Raw genomic sequence first — 22,627 nt, 5'->3', positions numbered from 1 at the left:
TAGGAGAGGTAGAATCCACAGGGCTTGGTGTATTGGTAAGAGGAAGAAATTAAGAATGAGTTGGGTGTTGTAGTGCATAACTGTAATCTCAGCCTTTGGGAGACTGAAGCAGGAGGAATATGAGGTCAAGTCTATATAGTGAGACTGTCTCAAAAAACAAATACAAGCACTTGTGTAAGCACACACAGTCAAAAAAGGAAAAATAGTGTGTCAAGTGTCTGGTTAGAAAAGTGGAGTAGAGTAGATGGCTATTTACCTGGGTGTGATTGGTGGGGAAGTCTGACGTGGGGAAAAATTGAAACGTTAAATCTGGGCAGAAGCTAAAGGCAGTAGTGTACTGTTCCTCACTGTGAGACAGGCCCCCGTGTAGTCTTTGTGTTTATGGTGAGCGTTTGTGGTGCTGGAGTAGTCACCTCTGGCTAACACTGGGTGCAAGGCCGAGAGTCTGTGCCTGACCTACAGGCAGCAGCTGTGTTCCCAGATCCTTTGTGGGTATATTGTGGAGACTTATAGCCCTTGCTTGCCTGCTTTGTGGTGTTACCAGGATCTTACCTGCTCTTTTTTTGGGGAGGGGGGGGTCCAGTCATGGGGCCTGAACTCTGGGCCTGGGCGCTGTCCCTCAGCTCTTCAGTTCAAGGCTAGCGCTCTACCACTTGATCCACAGCACCACTTCCGTTTTTTTCTGCTTGTGGGGTGCTGAGGAATTGAATGCAGGGCCTCATGCATGCAAGGCAAGCGCTCTACCACTGAGCCACCTTCCCAGCCCTCTTACCTGCTCTTTATCTCCCGTGTTTTGTATTTGATTGTTCCCTTCAGTGCTTAATGTGGAGGAGTGGGATTCTAGCCCCTGTATGACTCTCATATTGGATCAACATGCAAAACAAAGCATTTAGATTTGAGTGTTAGCTTTCTGCTGTTAAAACAAGAGTCAACTAAAATAAAAGTTTATTTTGGTTTGCAAATTTAGAGGCCCCAGTCCATGAACTATTGGTCTTGTTTCTTTTGGGCCTGGTGAGGCTGCCCTTGGTGGGGAGTGTGTAGGGATCAAAGCACTCACCTCATTACCAAGAGGAAAAAAGAAAAAAGAACAAGGCCCTACCGTCCCCTTCAAGAGCACACCCCAGTGATCTAAAGACCTCTGTCTAGGCACCAATCCGTAAGGCTTCACCACACCCAGTAGCACCCAGCTGGAGACAAAGCCTTAAACACATGGGCCTTTGGAAGACATTGCAGATCCAACCTACCCTAGAGAGGTCCAGGCAGACTCACAGGAAGAAATGTGTTAATCATTATTGTGCTTGTCCCTTTGTATACAAGGTAACAGTGGATTTTGTTACTTGTGTCATTTTTTTCTTCCATTCATGCTGTTTTTTTCAATCCTGTGTTAAGAATTTCTCTGACTAGTTGTAAACAAAGATTCTTATGTACAAGTAATGAAGACCAGTGAATCCTTTTTTTGCTTGAAGAAAGATTGTTTATTAAAGAACTGATTACAACAGTGCCAGAAATCCCTGCGGCAATTGGTGAAATTCCAAAGGGTTCCTGACATCTTAAGACTAACGCTACTTAAATCATAAGGATGTCAATTCCATATTTCATAGGCAAAGTTGTACAGAGGGTTTTGCTTTTGTTGAGGGATCCTTGCCTAGCTTCAGGTGTGCAGGGTTCACTTTGCTGCCTGTAGGTCATTCTGTGAGGAGATAAGAGACAATTTATCAGACAGTTCAGGGCACTCCATTCCCTGCCAGGTTCTTGCTTCAGGGGTGGGAAGTAAACAGATCACATCAGTGTGAGTCCCAGAGGTTATTTCTGGTGATGGTTGTTTGCACATATCAGGGACAGAAGCAGAGGGTGATGTTTGGTAGGTGGGGGGCCTCCATGTAACCCCAAAACAGCCCATCCAGAAACAATAGATTCACAACACTGGTTGTGGTGTTATTCGATCAGTGAAGCCATTGTGGTAGCTGTCACCATGCTGGCTGTTCAATACCAATATTTTAATTGTTGCTTAAAAGTAGCCTGGGCTTGGCTTTCTGCCACTTTTAGCAATAGCAGTGTCATCTGATCTGACCCCTTGAGGGAAGGCACAGTGTGGGTTGTAGTGTAAAAGAGAAATGTTTGCAGAATGCATGCCTTGTATACACACGGCCCTGGGTTTGGTCCTCAGTATGGCCAAGAATAAAACAAAACCAACTAAACCAACTGAACAGACAAAAAGAAAAATATTTCTTTCTTTTTTTTTTTGTCTTGTGGCCTGCATTGTGGGCCTGGACGCTGTCCCTCATCTCTTCAGCTCAAGGCTAGTGTTCTACCGCTTGAGCCACAGCACCACTTCTGGCTTTTTCTGCTTCTGTGGTGCTGAGGAATCAAACCCAGGGCCTCATACATGCAAGGCAAGCGCTCTACCACTGAACTACCTTCCCAGCCCCAGAAAAATATTTCCCTTACCGTCTTGGTCAGCTTGATATTGGTGTCCTCTAGGGAGCCGATGGTCACTGTTTCTGGCATGTTGGCTTGATTCAATAGCTCTGAAATAATAGGTTGTGATAGAGGTTGAAGGAAGACAAACACACTCCGGGGTGGCTTGTTTTAGTCCTAGTCACATGGAGGGTCCTCTGGGCTCTAAGAGCAATCACTGCCCTACCCACTCATCAGTGTGACTGCATACAGACCTGCATAGTCTTACCCAGTGTGTTGAGATGGGGTCTGGGGCGGGGTGAGAGTGCAGTAGAAAGAGAGATTCCAGAAGCAGATGAAAACCTGATGGTAGCCTAATATTGACGCCATGTGACACACTGGCAGGTCTGACTCACTACCTTATAACACTGGGCCTTAGGCCCTGCTGTTTGTGGTGGTCACTGCACTACTTTGAACTTGAGGATTCACCTGAAGTCTGTGCAGATTCCATGTCGCTCCTTCAGCATCACTGTCACAAGGGCTATGACCCCACCATTTAGAGTTATCAAACCCTTAATCTCTGTGTGATATTACACGAGGTGAGATAGGGCCATGTTCTACTCAGTGGCCTGACAGCATTGATTCTTAGACACCTGTGGATCTGTTTGTTTGGGGGGGAGCTATAGAGGGACAATTTTGATCTGGTTTTCATTTTGACCATTTCCCGATGTTGCCTCGTCTATCTTGAGAGGAAGGGCTTGGGATCCAGGTGAGGCTGGGACCCCGTGCATTGTGCTGCAGCCCTGCAGGGTGATGCGTGCCCCTCTCCTGTGTCTCTCACTCTCCTAGGCATCTGGGTTATTGATTTCACATACCGTTAATTTTAGCTAAGAATATCTTGAAAAGTTCTTCCATCACAGCTATAACCTCTTCTTTCTGCAAGAAATAGGAAGGGAATATTTTCACCAATATCTTTTAATTTCACCCCGCTTCCCCTACCTCTGGGCTTGAAGTGGCAGCCAGGAAGAGCAGTCTTCAGATGATGTACCTGAAGGGGATTTCTAGTGCCAACTCTCTTACTATACAAGGCTGTGGAGGTGGGAGGGGGAGGGGAACGCCAATCCATTCCTTAGGCTGAAGCTCAAGGCAAGTGCTCTATCACTTGAGCCACAGCGCCACTTCCGGTTTTCTGGTGGTTAATTGGAGATAAGAGTCTCACGGACTTTTGTGCCCAGGCTGGCTTTGAACCATGATCCTCAGATCAGCCTCCTGAGTAGCTAGGATTACAGGTATAAGCCACTGGCACCCGGCTTCTTTGGGAGACTCTGAGGCCCCCCAGTATGGTTTTGCTGGCTTCTGTGCCACATGGCTGCAGGCACAAGGGATAGATCTGAGCTTTCAGGAGCAACAGAGATCAATGGACAGAGGAATGGTTGTTAATGATCATTGCTGTTCCTGCCTTGTCTTCAGATTCGAGGCCAGCCTGGTCAGGTTCTCCCTGTAGCCCTGTGAGGCTGTGCTGCCTCCCTTACACATTTGGCTCCCTCTCCCTGCTCCACACTCTGCGTGTGACAAAGTACTGCCCTTCCTTCACGGAGCTCTAGTACTGCCTTCCATTTGATGCTGCTTCTTTCTGCACTATATTCTTGATGCCCAGGTGACAATTCTGTGTATAAATGTCTGTGTCCCTTAAGTCCAGAGCCCACACAGACTGTAGCTGCCTAGCAAATCTGAGATGGAGAGAATGTGAGCTGTGATGACTCCCAGAATCTGTCTTGCAGCTGACTCAGTGCTGACATAGGAGACCCAGATCCTGAACTCAGTCATAAGGCTGCTCAGCTGTGGGTGCCCACTGTGGGCCTCCATCTCTCATGTGGCCACCAGGCTTTTAACTTTTCCCATTTCTTAGGTGTTTGCCTGTGTCCATCTAGCCTCCAACCTGGAGTGCCAGCTCATCACCACTTTATGATGCATTTGCAGGGCCAGCTGCAAACATCTATTGAATTAAGGAATAAATATGCTCAAGAGCAGGTGTCTGTTTCCTCTCTATTGCTGGAGCCTGGCTCCTGGGCTTTGCCCTCTTCTCCTCTCTCCTCTTCTTCTTAGACTCCCTTTTGGGCTTCCCTGGGCTTGCCTGGAAGCACATGATCACTATACGTGGTTATAGCACCAGGTCAGAAAGCACTGACAAGAGCTGAGGTCACACAACAAGCCAGATCTGCTTAGGAAATGCTCCAGGCTTGCTGGCCTATTGCAACATCCAGGACACTCAAGAAATAGGGGCTTCAGGCCACAGACTGGGCAGTGTACTTTACAGGAGATGTGGGTAGCGTGTTTTAAGAGCTTGCCAGAAGCCAGACATGGTAGTGTACACGTGTAATCCTAGCATGTGGTAGGCAAAGGAAGGAGGGTCCTAAGTTCTAGGCTGGGAGCTGGTAGTCCTACTCCACAATCCATCTGTCACCTAGTCTTTGTGATCGCCTCCTTCCCTGTGAGACTGGGCATCTGGCATTAAAATAACTTCCCACATGTCATAGGTAAATAGTGAAAAACACATCAACTTACCACCTCTGAGGGCTCTACATGGTGCTCAGTTCTGCCAAGAAACAAAGTGCAGAGAAGTTTTAGATTCATTATGAAGACAACCATTCAGGCTTAGCTTATAATGATCTCAGTTGCTGCTTTTTCCTTTTTTTGTGCCAGTCCTGGGGCTTGACCTCAGGGCCAGGGCGCTGTTCCTGAGCTTCTTTTTGCTCAAAGCTAGTGTTCTACCACTTAAGCCACAGCTTTTTCTGAGTAGCTTATTAGAGATCAGAGTCTCACAGACTTTTCTGCCTGGGCCGACTTCAAACCGTGGTCCTCAGATCTCAGCCTCCTGAGTAGCTAGGATTACAGGTGTGAACCACCAGCACCCATCTTTCTCAGTGATTCTTTTTTTTTTGTCAGTTGTGGGGCTTACACTCTGGGCCTGAGCACTGTCTATCAGCTCTTCAGCTCAAGGTGAGCGCTCTACCACTGGAGCCACAGCACCACTTCCGGCTTTTTCTGCTTATGTGGTGCTGAGGAATCGAACCCAGGGCCTCATGTATGCAAGGCAAGCACTTTACCACTGAGCCACCTTCCCAGCCCTCTCAGTGATTCTTAATGAAAGCAGTTATCAATCAACTAGAAAACTACTCTTCAGAAAGGACAAGATGAATAAGAGCACGTGAGTTTAAAACCCCATTCTGATTTCCCTTTAATTATCCAAGTAATTTTTGAGAGCCTTAGGACTTAGTGTGCTTGCAATGAATTGTGTTGGGGTTCGAAGGGTCCCATGGAGAATAATGTAGTCACTGGCATTACCTGGTCACTTTGATGTCTACTTTCAGTTTGTTTTTGAAAATCTTGCCTGTAGATGTGATGGTTACATTCTGAAATAACACAAAAAAATGAGCATAAGTTAAAAAAACACATATCACAATGTGACATGACCAGTAGGGTCCCGGGCTAGGACCAGAGGAGAGCCTGCCTAGTCTTTATCTTTCCAGGCCTAACCACTCATTTGTTTTTCTTGCCCTGGGAGCTGAACCCTCAATTTGGCTGAGGGTTGGGGTTTAGTAACAATTCTTCCCACTGAGCATCAGTCCTTGTAATTTCTTCCCATAACTCAGTTACAGTTTATTCTTGTGCATGTGTGTACATGCTCGCACGCGTGTGCACGTGTGCACCAGGAGAGGGAGGATGAGGTATAGGGGTCTTGGGCTTGAACTCAGGGCTTGGGTGCTGTCCCTGAGCTCTTTTGCTCAAGGCTAGTGTTCTGCCATTTGAACCACAGCTCTCCTTCCAGCTTTTTGGGCAGTTAATTGGAGATAAGAGTCTCATGGACTTTCCTGCCTGGGCTGGCTTTGAACAGTGATCCTCAAGTCTGAGCCTCCTGAGTAGCTAGGATTATAAGTGTGAGCCACCAGGGCCTGGCTCCAATTTGTTCTTAACACTCACCGTTTTCCCTTTAGCAAAGCTCTCACCATTCTTTTGTATCTGAACACTGTAAGTGGCTTGAATGGTATTATTTTTCTGCAAGGCATAGGTTACTTTGGTGATGTTTACAACCAGGCCGTCTTTCTGTTGGAAAGAAGTCATCAGTTAGCATGTAGAGAGGATGAAGGGTGGCACTTTTGTTGCATTGTGAGCCATTCACGTACTGGTCAAATTATTCATTTCAATCTTTATTGTTCCTCTAATACAAGCTGGTCACCTAGCTAGGTGCTGGTGTGGCCATGGCCATGGTACCCACAATATTGAGGCCTACTTACAAACAATTTTCTGTATCTTTTTGCTTTCATGGAAGGAGAAGAACAGAAACCATGTGAAATTGTGCTTTTCTATTACACTTATCCGATTTGAAGCCTAGTCCTTTTTTTTTTGTTGGTCATGGCACCTGAACTCTGGGCCTGGACACTGTCCCTCAGCTCTTCAGTTCAAGGCTAGTGCTCTACCACTTGAGCCACAGCGCCACTTCTTGAAGCCTAGTTCTTTCTCAGCCCTAATGGCAGGCTAGCTCCCAATCGGTCATTTAGGAATATATAGTTTATTGTTTCAGACTGAGCCTGATAGACCAACAGTGTCACTCTGGATATTCTCTCACACCTCCTTCTCCTACTTTTAGCACAAGAGTAAATGAATACCTTATGGGTAGATAAACCTGTTGGTAAATTAATTAACTCTCTCAGGTCATCTGTAAAATGGGGAGAATATCTCCATCCAAGCGTTGTGTGGTGCAAGGACATTAATTCTGTAAAGTCACCTGTCTGGGTACCTGGCAAACAGATAGATGGCACTCAGAAAATGTCCTTCTATGACTTTGCTCTTTGTTTTCCACTGATGTAGATGTGGACTCTGAGTGGCCATGCAGAGGCCAGCAGATGACACTTACTTTGACTGAGCTCTCCTTGGCAGTATAATCAACCAGTGTCTTCATCCATGTACGGGACAATGTTAGGGAACTGTTGGCATCTTTAGGATTTGGAGGCAGAGAAATTCCAAGCACAAGCTTTGTGGTTTTGCCCAAGATAGCTTCAACCTGGAGTGAGAAAAACAGAAAAATCTCTGAGTGATGGAGACTGCCCCTTAATGTCAAGGTCTTTGTGGGTGGTTGTCAAGGTGACAGAGGAGGCCTGGTGAGCATTGCCTGAGAGTGAGCAAGGCCTCCAGTTTGGGTGACCACAGGTAGTGGTGAGTTTATGGTGAGGGCAGAGCCGCTGTCCCAGCTCCAGATGATCGTAGCTGATGTGTGTAGTATGGCTTGGGGCAAACAGATCTCTGATTTTCTAAGAGAAGCTATAGTGCCTATTTCTCAGAAAAATCCTCTGGTTCCTGGAAGGCACGTCTATTCACCAGAGTTTTATCTTTTTCTAACATGTCCTCCCAAACTAGAATGCCCAGGCTCCTTTCTTCCTTCTCACCCTTCAAAGCCCCTCTTGTTCTGAAATTATTGCATATATATTCTGCCCTCTGTTAAGGAATTTTTTTTGGGGGGGTGAGGGTGAGGGGTGCCAAGCTTGAACTCAGAGCATGGGCACTGTCCCTGAGCTTTTTTGCTCAAGGCTAGCATTCTGCTACATACCACAGATGCAGCTTTTGGGTGGTTAATTGGAGGTAAGAGTCTCAAGACTTTTTTTTTTTTTTGCCAGTCCCGGGGCTTTAACTTAGGGCCTGGGCACTATCCCTGAGCTTCTTTTGCTCAAAGGTTAGCACTCTACCACTTGAGCCACATAGTGCCACTGTCTGGCCTTTTCTGTGTATGTGGTACTGAGGAATTGAACCCAAGGCTTCATACATGGTAGGCAAACACTCTACCACTAAGCCATATTCCCAGCCTCAGGACTTTTATGTTCTGGATGGCTTTGAACCTTGATCCTCAGATCTCTGCCTTCTGAGTAGCTAGGATTACAAGTGTGAGCCCCTAGCACCTGTCTAGGAGTTTTTTTTCTTGAGTGTATTCTCCCCCTGCTTATAAAGCTCAGACTCCATTTGGCCAGAACATTAGAAAATTTGGAGAGGTAGGAAAGAAAAGGGGAACTTCCTGCATAAGACCACTGATTCAATACCTTGTAATGTTTAGCTTGATCTTATCATTGGTTTAGCTATTTCCTTTAAGTTGATTCCAGGTTATTTTTCTAATCTCATCATGCGGCTTTACACTTCATTAGATCTGTAGTTTTTTGTTTGTTTTTTTTTTAAATGGATTTCAGAAGTGAAGCTAACTGGTTCTTTTTTTTTTTTTTTTGGTCATGGGGCTTGAACTGTGGGCCTGGGCGCTGTCCCTCAGCTCTTCAGCTCAAGGTGAGCGCTTTACCACTTGAGCTACAGCGCCACTTCCGGTTTTCTGGTGGTTTATTGGAGATAGGAGTCTCACGGTCTTTCCTGCCCGGGCTGGCTTTGAACTGCGATCCTCAGATCTCAGCCTCTTGAGTAGCTAGGATTACAGGTGTGGGCCACCAGCACCCAGCTTGCTAACTGGTTCTTAAATGTCCCTTTTAGCAGTTCTCCTGGCCTATTTCTGCTCTCCTTTGAGTAGGAAAGAGAGGGAGAGTAGGAAGAGCTGGCACTTGTCATTTGGTTATGTTTGTCCATTGGACATCAAGATTTGGACTGAGTAATGGTGGTTATAGTTATCTTTGTTGGGTTGCCTTGTATTAGACTTGAATGGAAAAGAACACAGCCTATCCTAAGGGTAGGCCCAAGGTATGGTAATGCCAGTCTAGGAAATTGAAATGAAAGGTGTGGGGAACTGAGCAGGAGTTGCTCTGTTTTGGCTTCCTGATCTCTCTTGTGAGTTCAGGTATGTCTCCAGCCTCTGACCAGAGCCAGCCAAAGGTCAAAGAATACTTACACAGTAGAGGACATAAAGACCTTCGGGGGAAATCTTGGCATTCTTAATTTGGTACTTGAATGTGCCAGTGGCTGCAAGAGAGAGAGAGGAAAAGGAGGAATGGAGAGAGCACAGCTCTCTTCTGTTTGGCAAAGTCCTATACTTTCTGCCCAGCACTGCCGTCCCCACAAGGATCAGTATGAACAGCTCCTGCTGGGGTCCCTGGCAGAAAGCTGGAGTGCTGTCTGGATGTGGTGAGGATGAACCCATCAGGATCCTCCCTTTCAATGATGTGCCAAAGCCTCCATAGGGAGGAAAATATAGGCGTAGCCAGTCCTGTGTTTTGTCTGTGTTTGAGGACTTGGCAAATGTCACTATTTGGCATTAGCTGTCTATACCACTGCCAACCCACCATGTTGTACCCATCCCCACTCTGGCTTGTGTATGGAGACCTAAGAGATTTCCTGGTTCTCAGTCTGTTGGGAGATGGGGCTGAGGACCCAGGGCACCTTTGCCCTTTGTAAACCATTTGGGACTGGAGAGCTCTGAGGAGACTCTGGAGAAGCTCTTTGTCCTCTTTCCTTCCTAGGGGATGCCAAAGTAGCCTCAAGAGAAAGGTCACCTCCATTCTGAGGGTATTGAGGAGGGATGTCTGCGTGCTTGCAGGTGTAAGGTGTTGCATCTTGCAGTCTATTCTTGCTGGTCTACACTCAGTGGAATTACTAAGGTGTCTGGGCCATTGCTGTTCACTGAAATGAGTGTCCCAAGAGGGTGAAAAAAATTTTTTTTGTCAGTCGTGGGGCTTGAACTCAGGGTCTGGGTGCTGTCCCTGAGCTTTTTTGCTCAAGCCTAGCATTCTACCACTTTCAGCCATTTTGTTACTTCCAGTTTTCTGGTGATTAATTGGAGACAAGAGTCTCTTGGACTTTCCTGCCTAGGCTGGCTTGGAATCCAGATCCTCCAATCTCAGCTTCCTAAGTTAGTAGGATTACAGGCGTGAGCCACTAGTGCCTGGTTTGAGGGTGAAATTTTATACTCACAGTTCTTGCAGTCGCTGAAGTCACTGAGAACAATCTTACAGGAATCTGCTTTCTCCAACTGAAAAATTATCTCCAATTAGTTTTGCTATGGAAGCCTTCCCATGGCCCCCACCCTGCTAGCCTGGCCTTAACCCAGCTCTGCTGTTGCTTCTTTCCCCTTCCTTCCCTTTCCCTGGCCTCTTTTCTTGGCTCCTCTCTATGCAGAAGCCATAGTCCCTCTCCATAGCCTGAGGTATTGTTAGTTCTGCTGGGTGGCTATTTGGACCAGAGGGATTGTGGGTTCCCACCTGAGTCTCTACTGGCATTAGGCCCTTTCTGGGGCCAGAACTCCTCCCCAGGGATGCAAGCCTTCGAGGGGTACCCGCCTCTTTCCAAAAACTTACATTCTCCTGCAAATGTATTGTCAACACTTTAGGGATAATATTATCCATAGGCACAGGCAGAGGCAAAGGCAGAGTGTCCGTGAGCCTGTGAAAGGAGAACCATGTGATTCCTGTGTTCCTGAACTTGCCCAAACATTAAACAAACCCACCACTGATGAAACAGCCACAGCCAGGTCCTGCTGCTTATTATGGGTGTGCGCCTGAGCCCTTCACCTTGGCTTTCTGTCCTTAAGGGAGGTACATGGCAACATGATCAAAGCACAGGACATCTGGCCTAGAAGTCTACCTGAAGGAGTTCATCCTTTTAGATACCTGAAGGCATGCTGGGCAGACCTGTCTGTGAATTTTTTCATCGTTAATATAAAAGTTAATAACCAACAGTGGGGACTGGATTAAAGAAATTATAATGAGTCTTCCTAAGGGAATATTTAGAATCGTAAAAGATAAGGAAGCTGATTGGTAATATGGATGAAACATCTCTCTCTGTCTCTCTCTTCTGTCTCTGTCTCTCTCTTCTGTCTCTGTTTCTCTCTCTGTCTCTGTCTTTCTCTGTCTCTCTGTCTCTGTCTCTGTCTCTGTCTCTCTCTCTCTCTCTGTCCCTCTCTGGTTGTGGTGGTCATGGGGCTTGAACTCAGGGCCTGGACACTGTCCCTGAGAAATTTCACTCAAGGCTAGTGTGCTACCACTTGGAGTCACAGCACCACTTTTGGTTTTCTGGTGGCTAATTGGAGATAGAAGTCTCACGGACTTCCCTGCTTGGGCTGACTTCAAACCATGATCTTCAGATCTCAGCTTCCTGTGTAGCTAGGATTACAGACATGAGCCTCCAACACCCAGCTTTCCAACTCTTTTTAGATGCGAAACAATTAAAGTCCAGAGAGATTTGTGTCCTGCCGCTTTCTACATGTGCATGGACAGATGCCAATGTGTGTTTGTGAAAACAAACGGAAGAGCTTGGGTCTGGTAGTTGTTTCTAAGAAGGAGAAATTAGCCAGCAGGCAGGCACAGCTGGCAGAGACAGCTTTCGCTCTATGGACTTTCTGTAGTCTTTTAGATCTGACCCAAGTGAATGTATTGAAAGCAAATGATTGAAGTACGGCTGACAGGCAGAAGGAAGGGGAGTCACAGAAGGGTCTTCTCAAACGCAGTGGGTCATCTCTATGCAGAGACATTCTTTGGACTTCTTCACTAGTAGTTCACCTGATTGCCTTGGGACAGCTCAGGGGCTCTAGGGGTGAAAGCTGAGAGCAGTGGGGATGGCCAGGCACAGCTGACCCAGAAAATGAGAAAGATGGTCATACGTACGTATTCGCTAACTCTATCATCATTTTTTTGCCTTCCATTTTTGTTTCCTGGATCTCGAGGTTGACGCATTGGGTGTTGTTTGTGGAAACACCAATGTGCAAAGTCACATCCACATTCAATTTAAATCCCAATATGCTGATCACGGGTCCAGCTATGCTGTGGAGAGCAAAGTACAGGTGAAACCAGGTCTGGCACCAAGATAAGACTAAGGCTGTGCTGTAGGCATTTTGAGAATTGGCCTTATTATAGTTATCAAAGTTAACAGGGGAAAGGAATGGTTAGTGCTCCAGCACTTGTGTACTCTGGCCACTGACTACACAGGTTGTTAATTAACATTTACAACAACCACTACCCTAACCTGCCTGAGAAAGTCTGATATAGGTGGTGGTACCCAGCACTCTAGCCCTGCTTGTTGTAGGCTACACTGTAAGAAAAGTCCACCATGTACACAGGTGTTGTTTTTCTTGGGAGGTAGGGTGGGGGACTTGAATTCAAGGTCTGGGCATTGTCCCTGGGCCTCTTTGTGCTCAAGGCTAGCACTCTACCACTTGAGCCACAGCAACTCTCCTGGCTTATCTGCCAGGGCTGGCTTTGAATCAAGATCCTCAGATCTCAGCCTCCTGAGTAGCTAGGATTACAGGTGTGAGCCAATGGTACCTGGCTCAAGTGGGTTTATTAAAGTGAGAAGTTGTGGCCAATGCAAATGGTTCTTCCTTGAGTCAAGGGCTCACTAGTTAGTCCAGGCTGGCATTGAACTGGCCATTCTCCTACCCTCTGAATGCTGGGATTATAGGCTTGGACCCCCACTATGGTGACAAATGCCTCTTCCTGAGGTTGTAGTCTATGTGTTCTTACCCTAGCCCTTGAACTTTGAGCCACAGTCCTTGGGGGTGGGGGACCCAAGGGATTCTCATGGAAACAGGCTTACCCTTTCCCGCCTATGGTAGCGGAGGTTGCAGCGTGGACTTGGATCATGTTGCCCATCATAGATGATTCCATGTTGTCCACAGTTACTCCTTGGACCTCCAAGCTGCAAATTGACAACGTGAAGAATCAGTTCAGTTCTAGTTCAAGGAACCAGTCTGGATTGCAGGAGAATCTTCCTTCTTCCTTCCTTCCTTCCTTCCTTCCTTCCTTCCTTCCTTCCTTCCTTCCTTCCTTCCTTCCTTCCTTCCTTCCTTCCTTTCTTTTTTTGGCTGCCCTGGGGCTTGAACTCAGTCCCTGAGCTTCTTTTGCTTAAGGGTAGCACTCTACTTCTTGAGCCACAGTGCCACTTCTGGCTTTTTCTGTGTATGTGGTACTGAGGAATCGAACCCAAGGCTTCAGGCATGCTAGGCAAGACTGCCACTAAGCCACATTCCCAACCCAGGAAAATTATATTTTTGTGTGTGTGTCAGTCATTGGGCTTGAACTCTGGGCATGGGCAGTGCCCCTCAGTTCTTCAGCTCAAGGCAAGTGCTCTAGACCACTTGAGCCACAGCACTACTTCTGGTTTTCTGGTGTTTTATTGGAGATAAGAGTCTCACAGGCTTTCCTGTCCTGGCTGGCTTTGAACTGTGATCCTCAGATCTCAGCCTCCTTAGTAGCTAGGATTACAGGTGTGATCCACTGGCATGCGGCTAGAAGAATCATTTTTAAAGCAGCCAGTTCACAACCTGCTAAGGCAGCCCCTTTCCAGGTTGTTTAAGCTTAAAAAGAAATTTCCACCATAGTTTCCAGACAGGGTACTTGTGTATTACTTTGTGCAAGAGTAGTGGTCACTTTCACTGGAAGAGTTAGAGGTTCAACTAGAGTGTTCCCAACAAACAGATTTTGGGGGGCCCGCATTCTGTGAGTCAAGGAAGCACTTACCCCAGCAGAAGTTCGTTTATGTCCACACCTGAGAGCATACTGCTGATATCGGGAGGCAGGGCACCTTTGATTGCATCCTGGGTGGTTTCTTTGATGGCATCAACTTTCTCAGTCACCTCACCCAAGGGCTCCTGGAGGCTGGGAAGACTGATATCCTCGATGGCTCCTCCAACAGGACTCTTGTGGCCACCGAGGAGGCTGCTCAGTGCTTTCTTACTTTTCGGTAATGTGTCATCCACTGCACTGGTGGCCTGGGACAGCAATGGAAGACCGGAAGATTCACTATCACCTCCTTGGCCTAGGAGGCCGCTAACGCCAAGGCCACCTCCCAAATCTAGGAGGGAAGGGACATCTAATGTTGATAGCAGGTCAGCGTTTCCCAAAGTAGACAAAAGGGTCCCGAGCAAGCCCGCTAAGTCGAGATCAGCACATTTCACCAAAGCCTCGATTTGTGGGGGCAGGACGGCCTGCAGATCTGCAAAAGACCAAGAGACACAGCCCTGATTAAGACCACTTACTGAGCCCAGAAAGAGGATTTTTTTTTTCCCAGCAAAAGAGGGGCACCTTCAAATTGGGGGATGCATAGGGACTGTGTACTGTGCCTCCCAGAAACATCAACCCTTGTCCCTGCTGATCCAGGGGCAGCTTGGCGTTGGAGGAATCTGTCTGTCCCCTTGTGAAGAGCTCACTGTCACACCTGAGCTGAGGCCACTGGTGTCCAGGATGTTATACCCACAGAGATCTGCTTACAGAGTAAAGAAACTTAGTTTGATGTCTGAGCTCTGCGGTCCAGGGTACAGAGTCAATGCTGGCCTTTAGATGGAGTGAGAGGTCTAAGCCAGGGGCTTGGCTGACCTGGGCCCCAGGCTCTGTGCTTGTATTATTCCAGGGGCTACTGCATGGATTGGGGTGGAGGACAGATCAGGACAGTAGGTTCTAAGTGCTGAGTGAGGTGGTGGTGGGGAGGCATAGGCTGGCAGATCTTGATTCTTCCCTTCTCTATCCCTGCAATTCTGCTCAAGGCCCTTCCCCTTTTCCAGGTTTCCCCTGGCTCCACCCCTTTTCTGTGGGCTGGCATTTTCCTCCATCATGACTTTTTGCACTTCAGGCTGGGCAGGTAACTATTAGTGTCCCCCCATATCTGGGCCAAGAGAGATGCATGCCCAGGGGCCTGTGGAGAGGGTGGGAAGGTAAGTCCTCCCCCTGGAGAGTGGCCAGGTCACCAGGATCCTGTCCTATTGTGCTGTTCTCAGTGGTCTTAGCAGGAAGTGGGAAATAAACAGCTGTGAAATCTGGATGGTGGGAAAAGTTTGCTGGTTTTATATATTTATATATTCACTAGGGCTGAAGTAAATATGGCCCAGCAGGGTGGTAGTTAGAGCAAGCTTCCCCCTCCCTTCCCCCAGTCCTAGCCCAAAAGCAGCCCCCAGGGAGCCAGTGGGCCCCACACTTTGGCTCCTCACTGATGCTTCCCTTGTCAGAGCTCCGAGCTATGGAGAGTCAGCTGTGTCAGGAGATGTGGCCATGTCTCAACCCCAGGCTTATGTCCTAGGGAGTCCCTTTTACAAGTTAACTTAGGGGCCTTCAAGAGAATGGGTGCTAGATTCAAGGCAGTGCTGCTAGAAATAGCAGACAAGGGAGAAAACCCCAATCCCAATAGATGCCTAAACTGGAGGATTCATCCAGTCGAAGATAGCATTGCAAAGGAATGACAGTGTGGATGAACCCTATCCAGACACACAGTTTGAGAGACAGTGTAAGCAGGTCACCTATTTTGCAGACTTCGTAACATGTAGTTCAGTCTCTTCTATTGATAAGAGATTGAGAACCAATTTTTTTGTTAGACCATGAAAGATTGCCAGGGAAAAGTAATCAAGCTAGAGGCTTGTATGTGATGGAAGATTATAGATGAAGGACTGAAATCTGGGAGTAACCCAGGATCTCTGGCCCTTTGGCAGGGTTTATTCCTTTACTGCAGTGGTGAGTAAAGTAAATTCATAGCTACCACTGCCAAGTGACTGCATGATAGGTACCCAGGTTTTCACCTTTGAACTTTTCTTACATTCTGTAACAAGGAGGCTGAGAAATGCTGAGCTGATTGGATAGCCAGGCACCGGGTGTCCCTGCAGCCATGCTGCACTAGAATGTCTACGAGTGCTCCAGGCATCCCTTCTCTCTACAAGATCTGAGCAGATGTTGTAGCCTTCTTAGGATTGGGAACAACTTGTTCAGAAGATAGAAGTAGCTCTCTTGGTTTGGAAGTGAGAAACTTGAATGTGACACACATTTGTGAGGTAGGAGGATTGCAGTTCAAGATCCGCCCTGGGCAAAAGTGTGAGACCCCATTGAAAAATAACTACACTAAAAAGGATTGGGGGGGCTGGATAAAGTGGGAGAGTGCCCAGTGTGAGGCCCTGAGATCAAGCCCCAGTACTTCCAAAAAAAAGAAGGAAAGGAAGGAAGGAAGGGAGGAAGGGAGGGAGGGAGGGAGGGAAGGGAGGGAGGGAGGAGAGGGAGGGGGGAGGGAGGAAGGGAGGGAGGGAGGGAAGGGAGGGAGGAAGGAAGGAAGGGAGGGAGGGAGGGAGGGAGGAAGGGAGGGAGGAAGGGAGGGAGGAAGGGAGGGAGGAAAGGGGGAAGGAAGGCAGGCAGGCAGGAAGGAAGGAAGGAAGGAAGGAAGGAAGGAAGGAAGGAAGGAAGGGGAGAAAAGTAAAAGCCTGTACAAGGTCTGGACAGGATAAAAGGTGCAGGTGAATCAATTTTTACTTACACTCATCAATTTTGCTGCTAGACAGAAAGTACTTGGCTGCAGGTGCACACCTGCCTTTGGTGAACCCAGCTGAAGGTTTTGGGGGAGCGCTTTGCTGGGTCGAGGGACTGCCTTGGGCTGCAAGATTGGGCACAGCGGGTAGATCGACAGGAAGGCTGCCTATCACTGGAGGTGTTTCCAGCTGGGCCAACACACCCATGTGGAAAGCCACCGTGATGGCCAAGGACCAGAGAGTCCACATCTTGGTGGTGTCAACCTGCAAAGCAGAACTTGGTTAAACAGCACATTCCCGATAGATCACACAGCCATCGTGTGTATTCATGTAGAATGGCTTAGTAGCTCTTGTAGGAGCTCACTCTCCACAACGTAGGCATACCAACCTGCATTCTGCATTCATGGGAAATGCCCTTTTCTACTCGTAGTTCAGCTTTGAAGGAATGCAGGACAAACCCTGCCTATGGCTTGACCACTTGGTTTGCCCTCCCTCCATCTTCCTCATTCAAATACCCTTGATACTCTACCACTTGAACCATACTTCTACTTGCAGCTTTTTGCTGGCTAATTGGAGATAAGAGTATCATGAACTTTTTCTGCCCAGGCTGGCTTCAAACTGCAATCCTCACATCTTAGCCTCCTGAGTAGCTAGGATTACAGGGACAGGTATGAAGCACCAGTGACCAGCAAGTCAGTAAATCTTGGATGACATGCACAGGCGCTAAGAAAGGCAAGGCTTCTAGTCTAACTCCCAAGAAAGGGTAGCTATGGCAGAATCTGCACCAATGACAATTCTTCCCTTGGAATAACTTAACCTTTTTTTTTTTTTTTGGCGGGGGCAACCTTATCACATTTCCGTCCATTTTCATTTGGCTCTCCCATCTGTGAGAAATTTGAATTGTTATTTTTCTCTTTTTTGGGGTGGGGGGGTCCAAGTCTAGGACTTGCACTCAGTACCTGATGCTTTTGCTCTTTGGCTGGTGCTCTACCAACTGAGCCATGCCTCCTACCCCCGAGTTTTTCTCTTACATCTAAGCACACTTTAAAAGGGAAGAAGTGCTATGCTCATGATTGAATCCATGATCCTATTGTTAGATTTTGCTCTGAGAGGAGCCATTTGCGGATCATAGTAATCAATTCTCCATTTTCTTTAAAACAAAAATTACAAAGTAGGAACTTGTACCATCCCCCATGTGCTGGCAGCACGCTACATAGTTCAGGATGGAGGAAAGGGTCTAGATGCTGAATCTAAATCTTAGATACAGCTTCGTGGGTGAACTCTCTTCTTCCTAGCTCACAATTCCACATTCCCCAAGTGTTTCAGGAGCAAGTTCTTACCTTGTCCCTTGCTGATGGGTCGAAGGGTTCAGAAGCTGCCTCTCCTCCTGCTTCCGAACTGTTGGTGACGGAGCTGTGCCCCAGTTTTATAGTCTGATGTGTTTCAGAAAAAACGTGTAAGAGGAGGGACTTGAGGTAAGTGTTCTGCGAAGGGGGGCGTGACTCGGGGAGCCTTCCAAAATCAGCACCTGCTCATTGTTCCAACCTTTGTCTGTGTCTTCCTGAAGGATGGACAGAGGGCTTGGAAGATCTTGTGACAGGAGGAGTGGGCATGTCCGATGCCCTGGGGGCCTCCTGGTTCTTTGTGTTTCCCGCCTTTAACCTCAGGGGGTGGAGCAGCCATTGAAATGTCCTAATCTTGGATGCCAGGGTGTTTGCCTCACTGGGTGGCTTATCTCTCCCCTTCTTATTTTACATCTTCATAGCTTGTGGTCTTGGATCCATGGAGGTGCTGGCAGAACAGAAGGTGCTGTCTGGCCCCCAGTACCAATCCTCTGAGAACCTGATGAACTGGGCTTGCTGGACTCAACCCCGAGTGAGCAACCTCAGGGCAGGAATCTGTGGGACCTTTTGCACAGGGTATCTGAGGCGGCCTACTAGCAAGTACACCTATGTCAGGCATGCATGTGAAATGAAAGATTCAGCCAGGACTAAGAGAAGGGATGAGCAATAGATGAGGGGGATTCAATTGTACAGACAACCTGAGTTGGACAGAGTAAGAATGGAGGTCTAGAGATTGTTGTCTGTCTGTGTGTGTGTGTGTGTGTGTGTGTGTGTGTGTGTGTGTGTGTGTGTGTGTGTGCGTGCGCAGGGCCTGAGTGCTGTCCCTGAACTTTTTTTATGCAAGGCTAGAGCTTTACTATTTAAGTCACAGCTCTTCTTCTGGCTTTTTTGGCTTAATTGAAGATAAGAGCCTTATGTATATTTCTTCCCAAACTGGCTTTGAACAGTGATTCTCAAATCTCAGCTTCCTGAGTAGCTAGGATTGCAGGCATGAGCCACTGTCACCTGGCTCTAGAAATGACTGTTTTTTTGTTTGTTTGTCGGTCGTGGGGCCTGAACTCTGGGCCTGGGCGCTGTCCCTCAGCTCTTTAGCTCAAGGCTAGCACCCTACCACTTGAGCCACAGCACCACTTTTGGCTTTTTCTGCTTATGTGGTGCTGAGGAATCAAATCCAGGGCCTTATGCATGCGAGGCAAGCACGCCACCACTGAGCTACCTTCCCAGCCCTAGAAATGATTGTTAACCAGGGGAGTTAGATAATGGGCTCAGCCCCTTGCTTCTCCTAGTTCTTCTGGAAGGAGACTGAATGGGGTCAGTAGCCTGCTGAGGTGTGTGTGAGTTATGTGTGTTGGGGGGGTGGGGACTGGGAGTTGAAGTCAGGGCCTGGGTGCTATCCCTGAGCTTTTTTACTCAAGGGCTGGTACTCTATCACGTGAGCTCAGCTTCACCACCTCCTCCTCCTCCTCCTCGTCCTCCTCGTCCTCCTCCTCCTCCTTCTTCTTCTTCCCTCCTCCTCCTCCTCCTCCTCCTCCTCCTTCTTCTTCTTCTGGTAGGTAATTGGAGATAGGAGTTTCAAGGCCTTTCCTGCCCAGGCTAGCTTCGTCCCATAATCCTCAGACTCAGCCTCCTGGGTAATTAGGATGACAGGCATGAGTCATTACCACTCAAGAATGAAATAAAAACTAGAGAGGTCCCACTGAAATTTGGACTCAGAACACTGGATTCAAAGTCTAAAGTGCTAACCATCACATCATGGGGCCAATTGAGTTCCTCATTTGTACTAAAAATTTCCCATCTGCAGGCCAGATTCCTGCCCTCATTCTATGGTTCTCATTCTATGGTTCCCAAGCTTCTGTAGCCTGTTGTCTGGGCCTCAGGTTTTTCTTTTGCTTCTAGAGAAGACTATGAGATTCCTAAAACTGGACAGCTTGCCATTTTGTCCTGTACATGCTGTCATGGTGTTTGGCACAGCCACAGCACTAGACCAGGGCCGTGAGAATGACCAGTGACCATGGCCAGTGCTGCATGCTGGGAGTGGAGCTGGCTACTTGTTTCCCCTTTCCCTTTCAAGCTCAGCATGCTGGTTGCAGGGTCCTCCCCAACCCCCCCCCCCCCCCCCCGCTGTGCCCCTCATACTGTCAACTATAGTTCCATTTCCAAAAGTCCTCTCTGTAGGCCTTGCTGCAATGTCACATGCAAAAGATAAATGACAGCTGACTTTTTCTCAGAGGGCAGAGCTTAGTTGGACACACGATAAGCAGAAGACAGAACCCAACTGTCCTGAGTCTTATTTTTCTTGGATATTTGAAAGAAACTGAATCATCTTGTAGGTGAAATTTGTGCCACCTGTAGGTGGGTCCCCTTCTTGATTTGATGTCTATAGTGCTTCTCAGGTGCCAAAGAATGAGTCTAACTCTAGAGGTGGGGAAAGGCACATAATCCAGGTGGCAGCCTCTGATGGCCCTGGGGGCTGACTGGTCCTTTGTGTTTCTCACCTTCCAACCTTTGGGAGTGGGGCAGCCATTGAATTCTGCTAATCCAGGATGCCATGGCAGGTGTCATGCAGGTAGATTACCAGGCTGGGAACAAAGCTCTGACAAAGGTCAGCCTGTGGATACCAAACACTAAGTGATTTGACCTATTGATTCTTTGAGCTAAGTGCCCTTTCAATATGGCCAAGGCTGGCATCACAAATGTCAGAGATAACACAGGTGCCAATTCTTAATGGCCTTGTGGGAAGAGATCACAATGGGCCAGGTTGAGCCAAGATGCCTTGCTGGCAGAAGCATCAAAATTTTGACCTTTCATAGGTGTGTCTTTAGTTGCATGTACTCACTCCCCCCACTCCCCTCCCCCCCCCCCCAGCATACACCTATAGACGTGTTTGTATGTCTGATATTAATTATGTGTTGTCTGGGTCTAGTTTCCTGATCAGGGGTCATGTCGGTACGTCTGGCTCAGTCTTGTAGTGAATAGTCTCAGATCCATCCACTGAGGCTTCTCTCAGGCATTTTGTGACTTCACTGAAGTTACATGCAGAGTTTAATGTTAACATTCCCTTCTAGACACATCTGTGTAAGTAGAGTCTTGATGGTTCTGATGACGTGATAATGGTAAAGGTGATTTAGGAGGAAGAAGCTTCTGTTCATGGGTTTGGGGGCCAGATGGTCCTAGGTGAATCTTGATTCAGCTGCCCACTGGCTGTTTGAACCCTGGACATTTTTTCAACTTTCCTATGCCTTAGTTTCTCAGCTGTAAAACAGGGAGGTAGCCCTATGGGAGGATTTCCATGAGATGAACTGTGGCAAAGAAGCAGCACCATTCTCAATGTGTGTGTTCTGTGGTTCCCTTCCCTTCCCTTCCCTTCCTTTTTCTCAGTTGTGGGGCTTAAACTCAGAGCCTGGGTGCTCTCTGAGCTTGTTTTGCTCATGGCAAGCACTCTACCATTTCAAGTCACCGTGCCACTTCTCATTTTCTGGTGGTTAATTGGAGATAAGAGTCTCACAGACTTTCCTGCCTGGGATGACTTGGATCCAAAACCCTCAGATCTCAGACTCTGAGTAGCTAGGATTACAGGTGTGAGCCACTGGTGCCCTTCTTTGTTCTGTGATTTTCTGTCACCATCTTGACTATTAACATCACTGCTACCACCACCACTACCATCATTATCTTATTATCACCATTATCATCACTATCACCATCAGTATCACCATCATCATCATCACCACCATCACCATACTATTACCATTGCCATCATCATCACTATCACCACCATCACCATCATCATCACCATCATCATCACCATTATCATCACCATCATCATCACCAGCATCACCATTATTATCATCATGATCACCATCAGCATCATCCTCATATTGCCATTGCATTAGTAGTGTCTTATTTTTTCTTCCTTCTCAAATTTTACATCATTTTCCTTTAACAGTGCTTAAAAGTTGCTTTTGCTGAAAAGGACCAACTCTACTTGTGCTCTCAAATGAACTAAAGATAAGACGGAAGCTAAGCATCCCAACCTCTACTTGGTATCTGTCTTTGGTTTGAGTCTTTCTCTCTTGCACCCACTACTCTGGGATGGAGGATAAGAGACAAAGGCTACTTGCTGGAGAGTGATGACCCTAATCATAAAAAAACCACTCCTGACGCATCTCCAGACCACCAGAACACATCTGCAACTGGGACCCTTTACCAAGTATGCACACCTCTCCTTCTGTCCCTTGTTCTTCCTCTAATTTAAACCTAAAGCAAATGTCTGGAGAAATGGGCTAAAATGTCCCCTTTTCTCTTCCACTGGTACAGGCCACATAATAAACCCTCTTTCTCTACCCTTCCCACCTCGTGTCTTTTTATATGGTATATTGGGCTAAGTGGCCAGACCTGACCTAGGAAACCCAGGAGCTGGAGCTTGGGAGCTAAAATCTCCTGTACTAGAGTTAATGACCACATAAAAATGGACAAAATGCACCCTTTCCATGCATTAGCCACTGATAGCTAGCTGATCCTGGATGAAGAGAAAAGATGGAATTGGTTCCCACGGTGCCTGGAATTCCTGTTATGCCAGCAACTTTATATCCTTCCGCTTGGGCTTTTTTTTTTTGGCCCTTATTTGGTGAGAAAAATGAATATTTGGAGTCTACGGGCCCTGACCCTTGGTGCGGTTCCCCCCAGCCACGCCTTGTTG

General features: G+C 47.4%; 1 protein-coding gene across 1 annotated transcript; it reads right to left on the bottom strand.

The window, feature by feature from the left end:
• Positions 1 to 1,601: 1,601 nt before the first annotated feature.
• On the bottom strand, positions 1,602 to 16,837 carry LOC122120413 (vomeromodulin-like). The gene is made up of 14 exons (XM_042694650.1): positions 16,597 to 16,837; positions 13,830 to 14,304; positions 12,907 to 13,008; positions 11,979 to 12,134; positions 10,674 to 10,758; positions 10,291 to 10,348; positions 9,272 to 9,342; positions 7,313 to 7,459; positions 6,379 to 6,501; positions 5,743 to 5,810; positions 4,963 to 4,993; positions 3,273 to 3,333; positions 2,449 to 2,528; positions 1,602 to 1,690 (listed from the first exon to the last, which is right to left on the bottom strand). The coding sequence occupies exons 1-14, from the start codon at positions 16,835 to 16,837 to the stop codon at positions 1,667 to 1,669; spliced, it is 1,722 nt and encodes a 573-aa protein (XP_042550584.1). The 3' UTR covers positions 1,602 to 1,666.
• Between the last annotated feature and the right edge of the window lie 5,790 nt (positions 16,838 to 22,627).

This window comes from Dipodomys spectabilis, unplaced genomic scaffold (genome assembly GCF_019054845.1).
Source record: "Dipodomys spectabilis isolate Male_0828 unplaced genomic scaffold, ASM1905484v1 ptg000175l, whole genome shotgun sequence".
Classification (NCBI taxonomy): Eukaryota; Metazoa; Chordata; class Mammalia; order Rodentia; family Heteromyidae; genus Dipodomys; species Dipodomys spectabilis.
The sequence above is the reverse complement of the archived record's forward strand: the minus strand, read 5'-3'. Positions and strand labels throughout refer to the sequence as shown.

Coding starts and splice junctions, on each gene's coding strand:
- LOC122120413 (XM_042694650.1), bottom strand. CDS start 16,837: ATGTGGACTCTCTGGTCCTTGGCCATCACGGTGGCTTTCCACATGGGT. Junction 14,305..16,596: donor TAGCAGCAAAATTGATGAGT/GTAAGTAAAAAT, acceptor GGTCTTTTGCAG/ATCTGCAGGCCGTCCTGCCC. Junction 13,009..13,829: donor ATAAACGAACTTCTGCTGGG/GTAAGTGCTTCC, acceptor GTCAATTTGCAG/CTTGGAGGTCCAAGGAGTAA.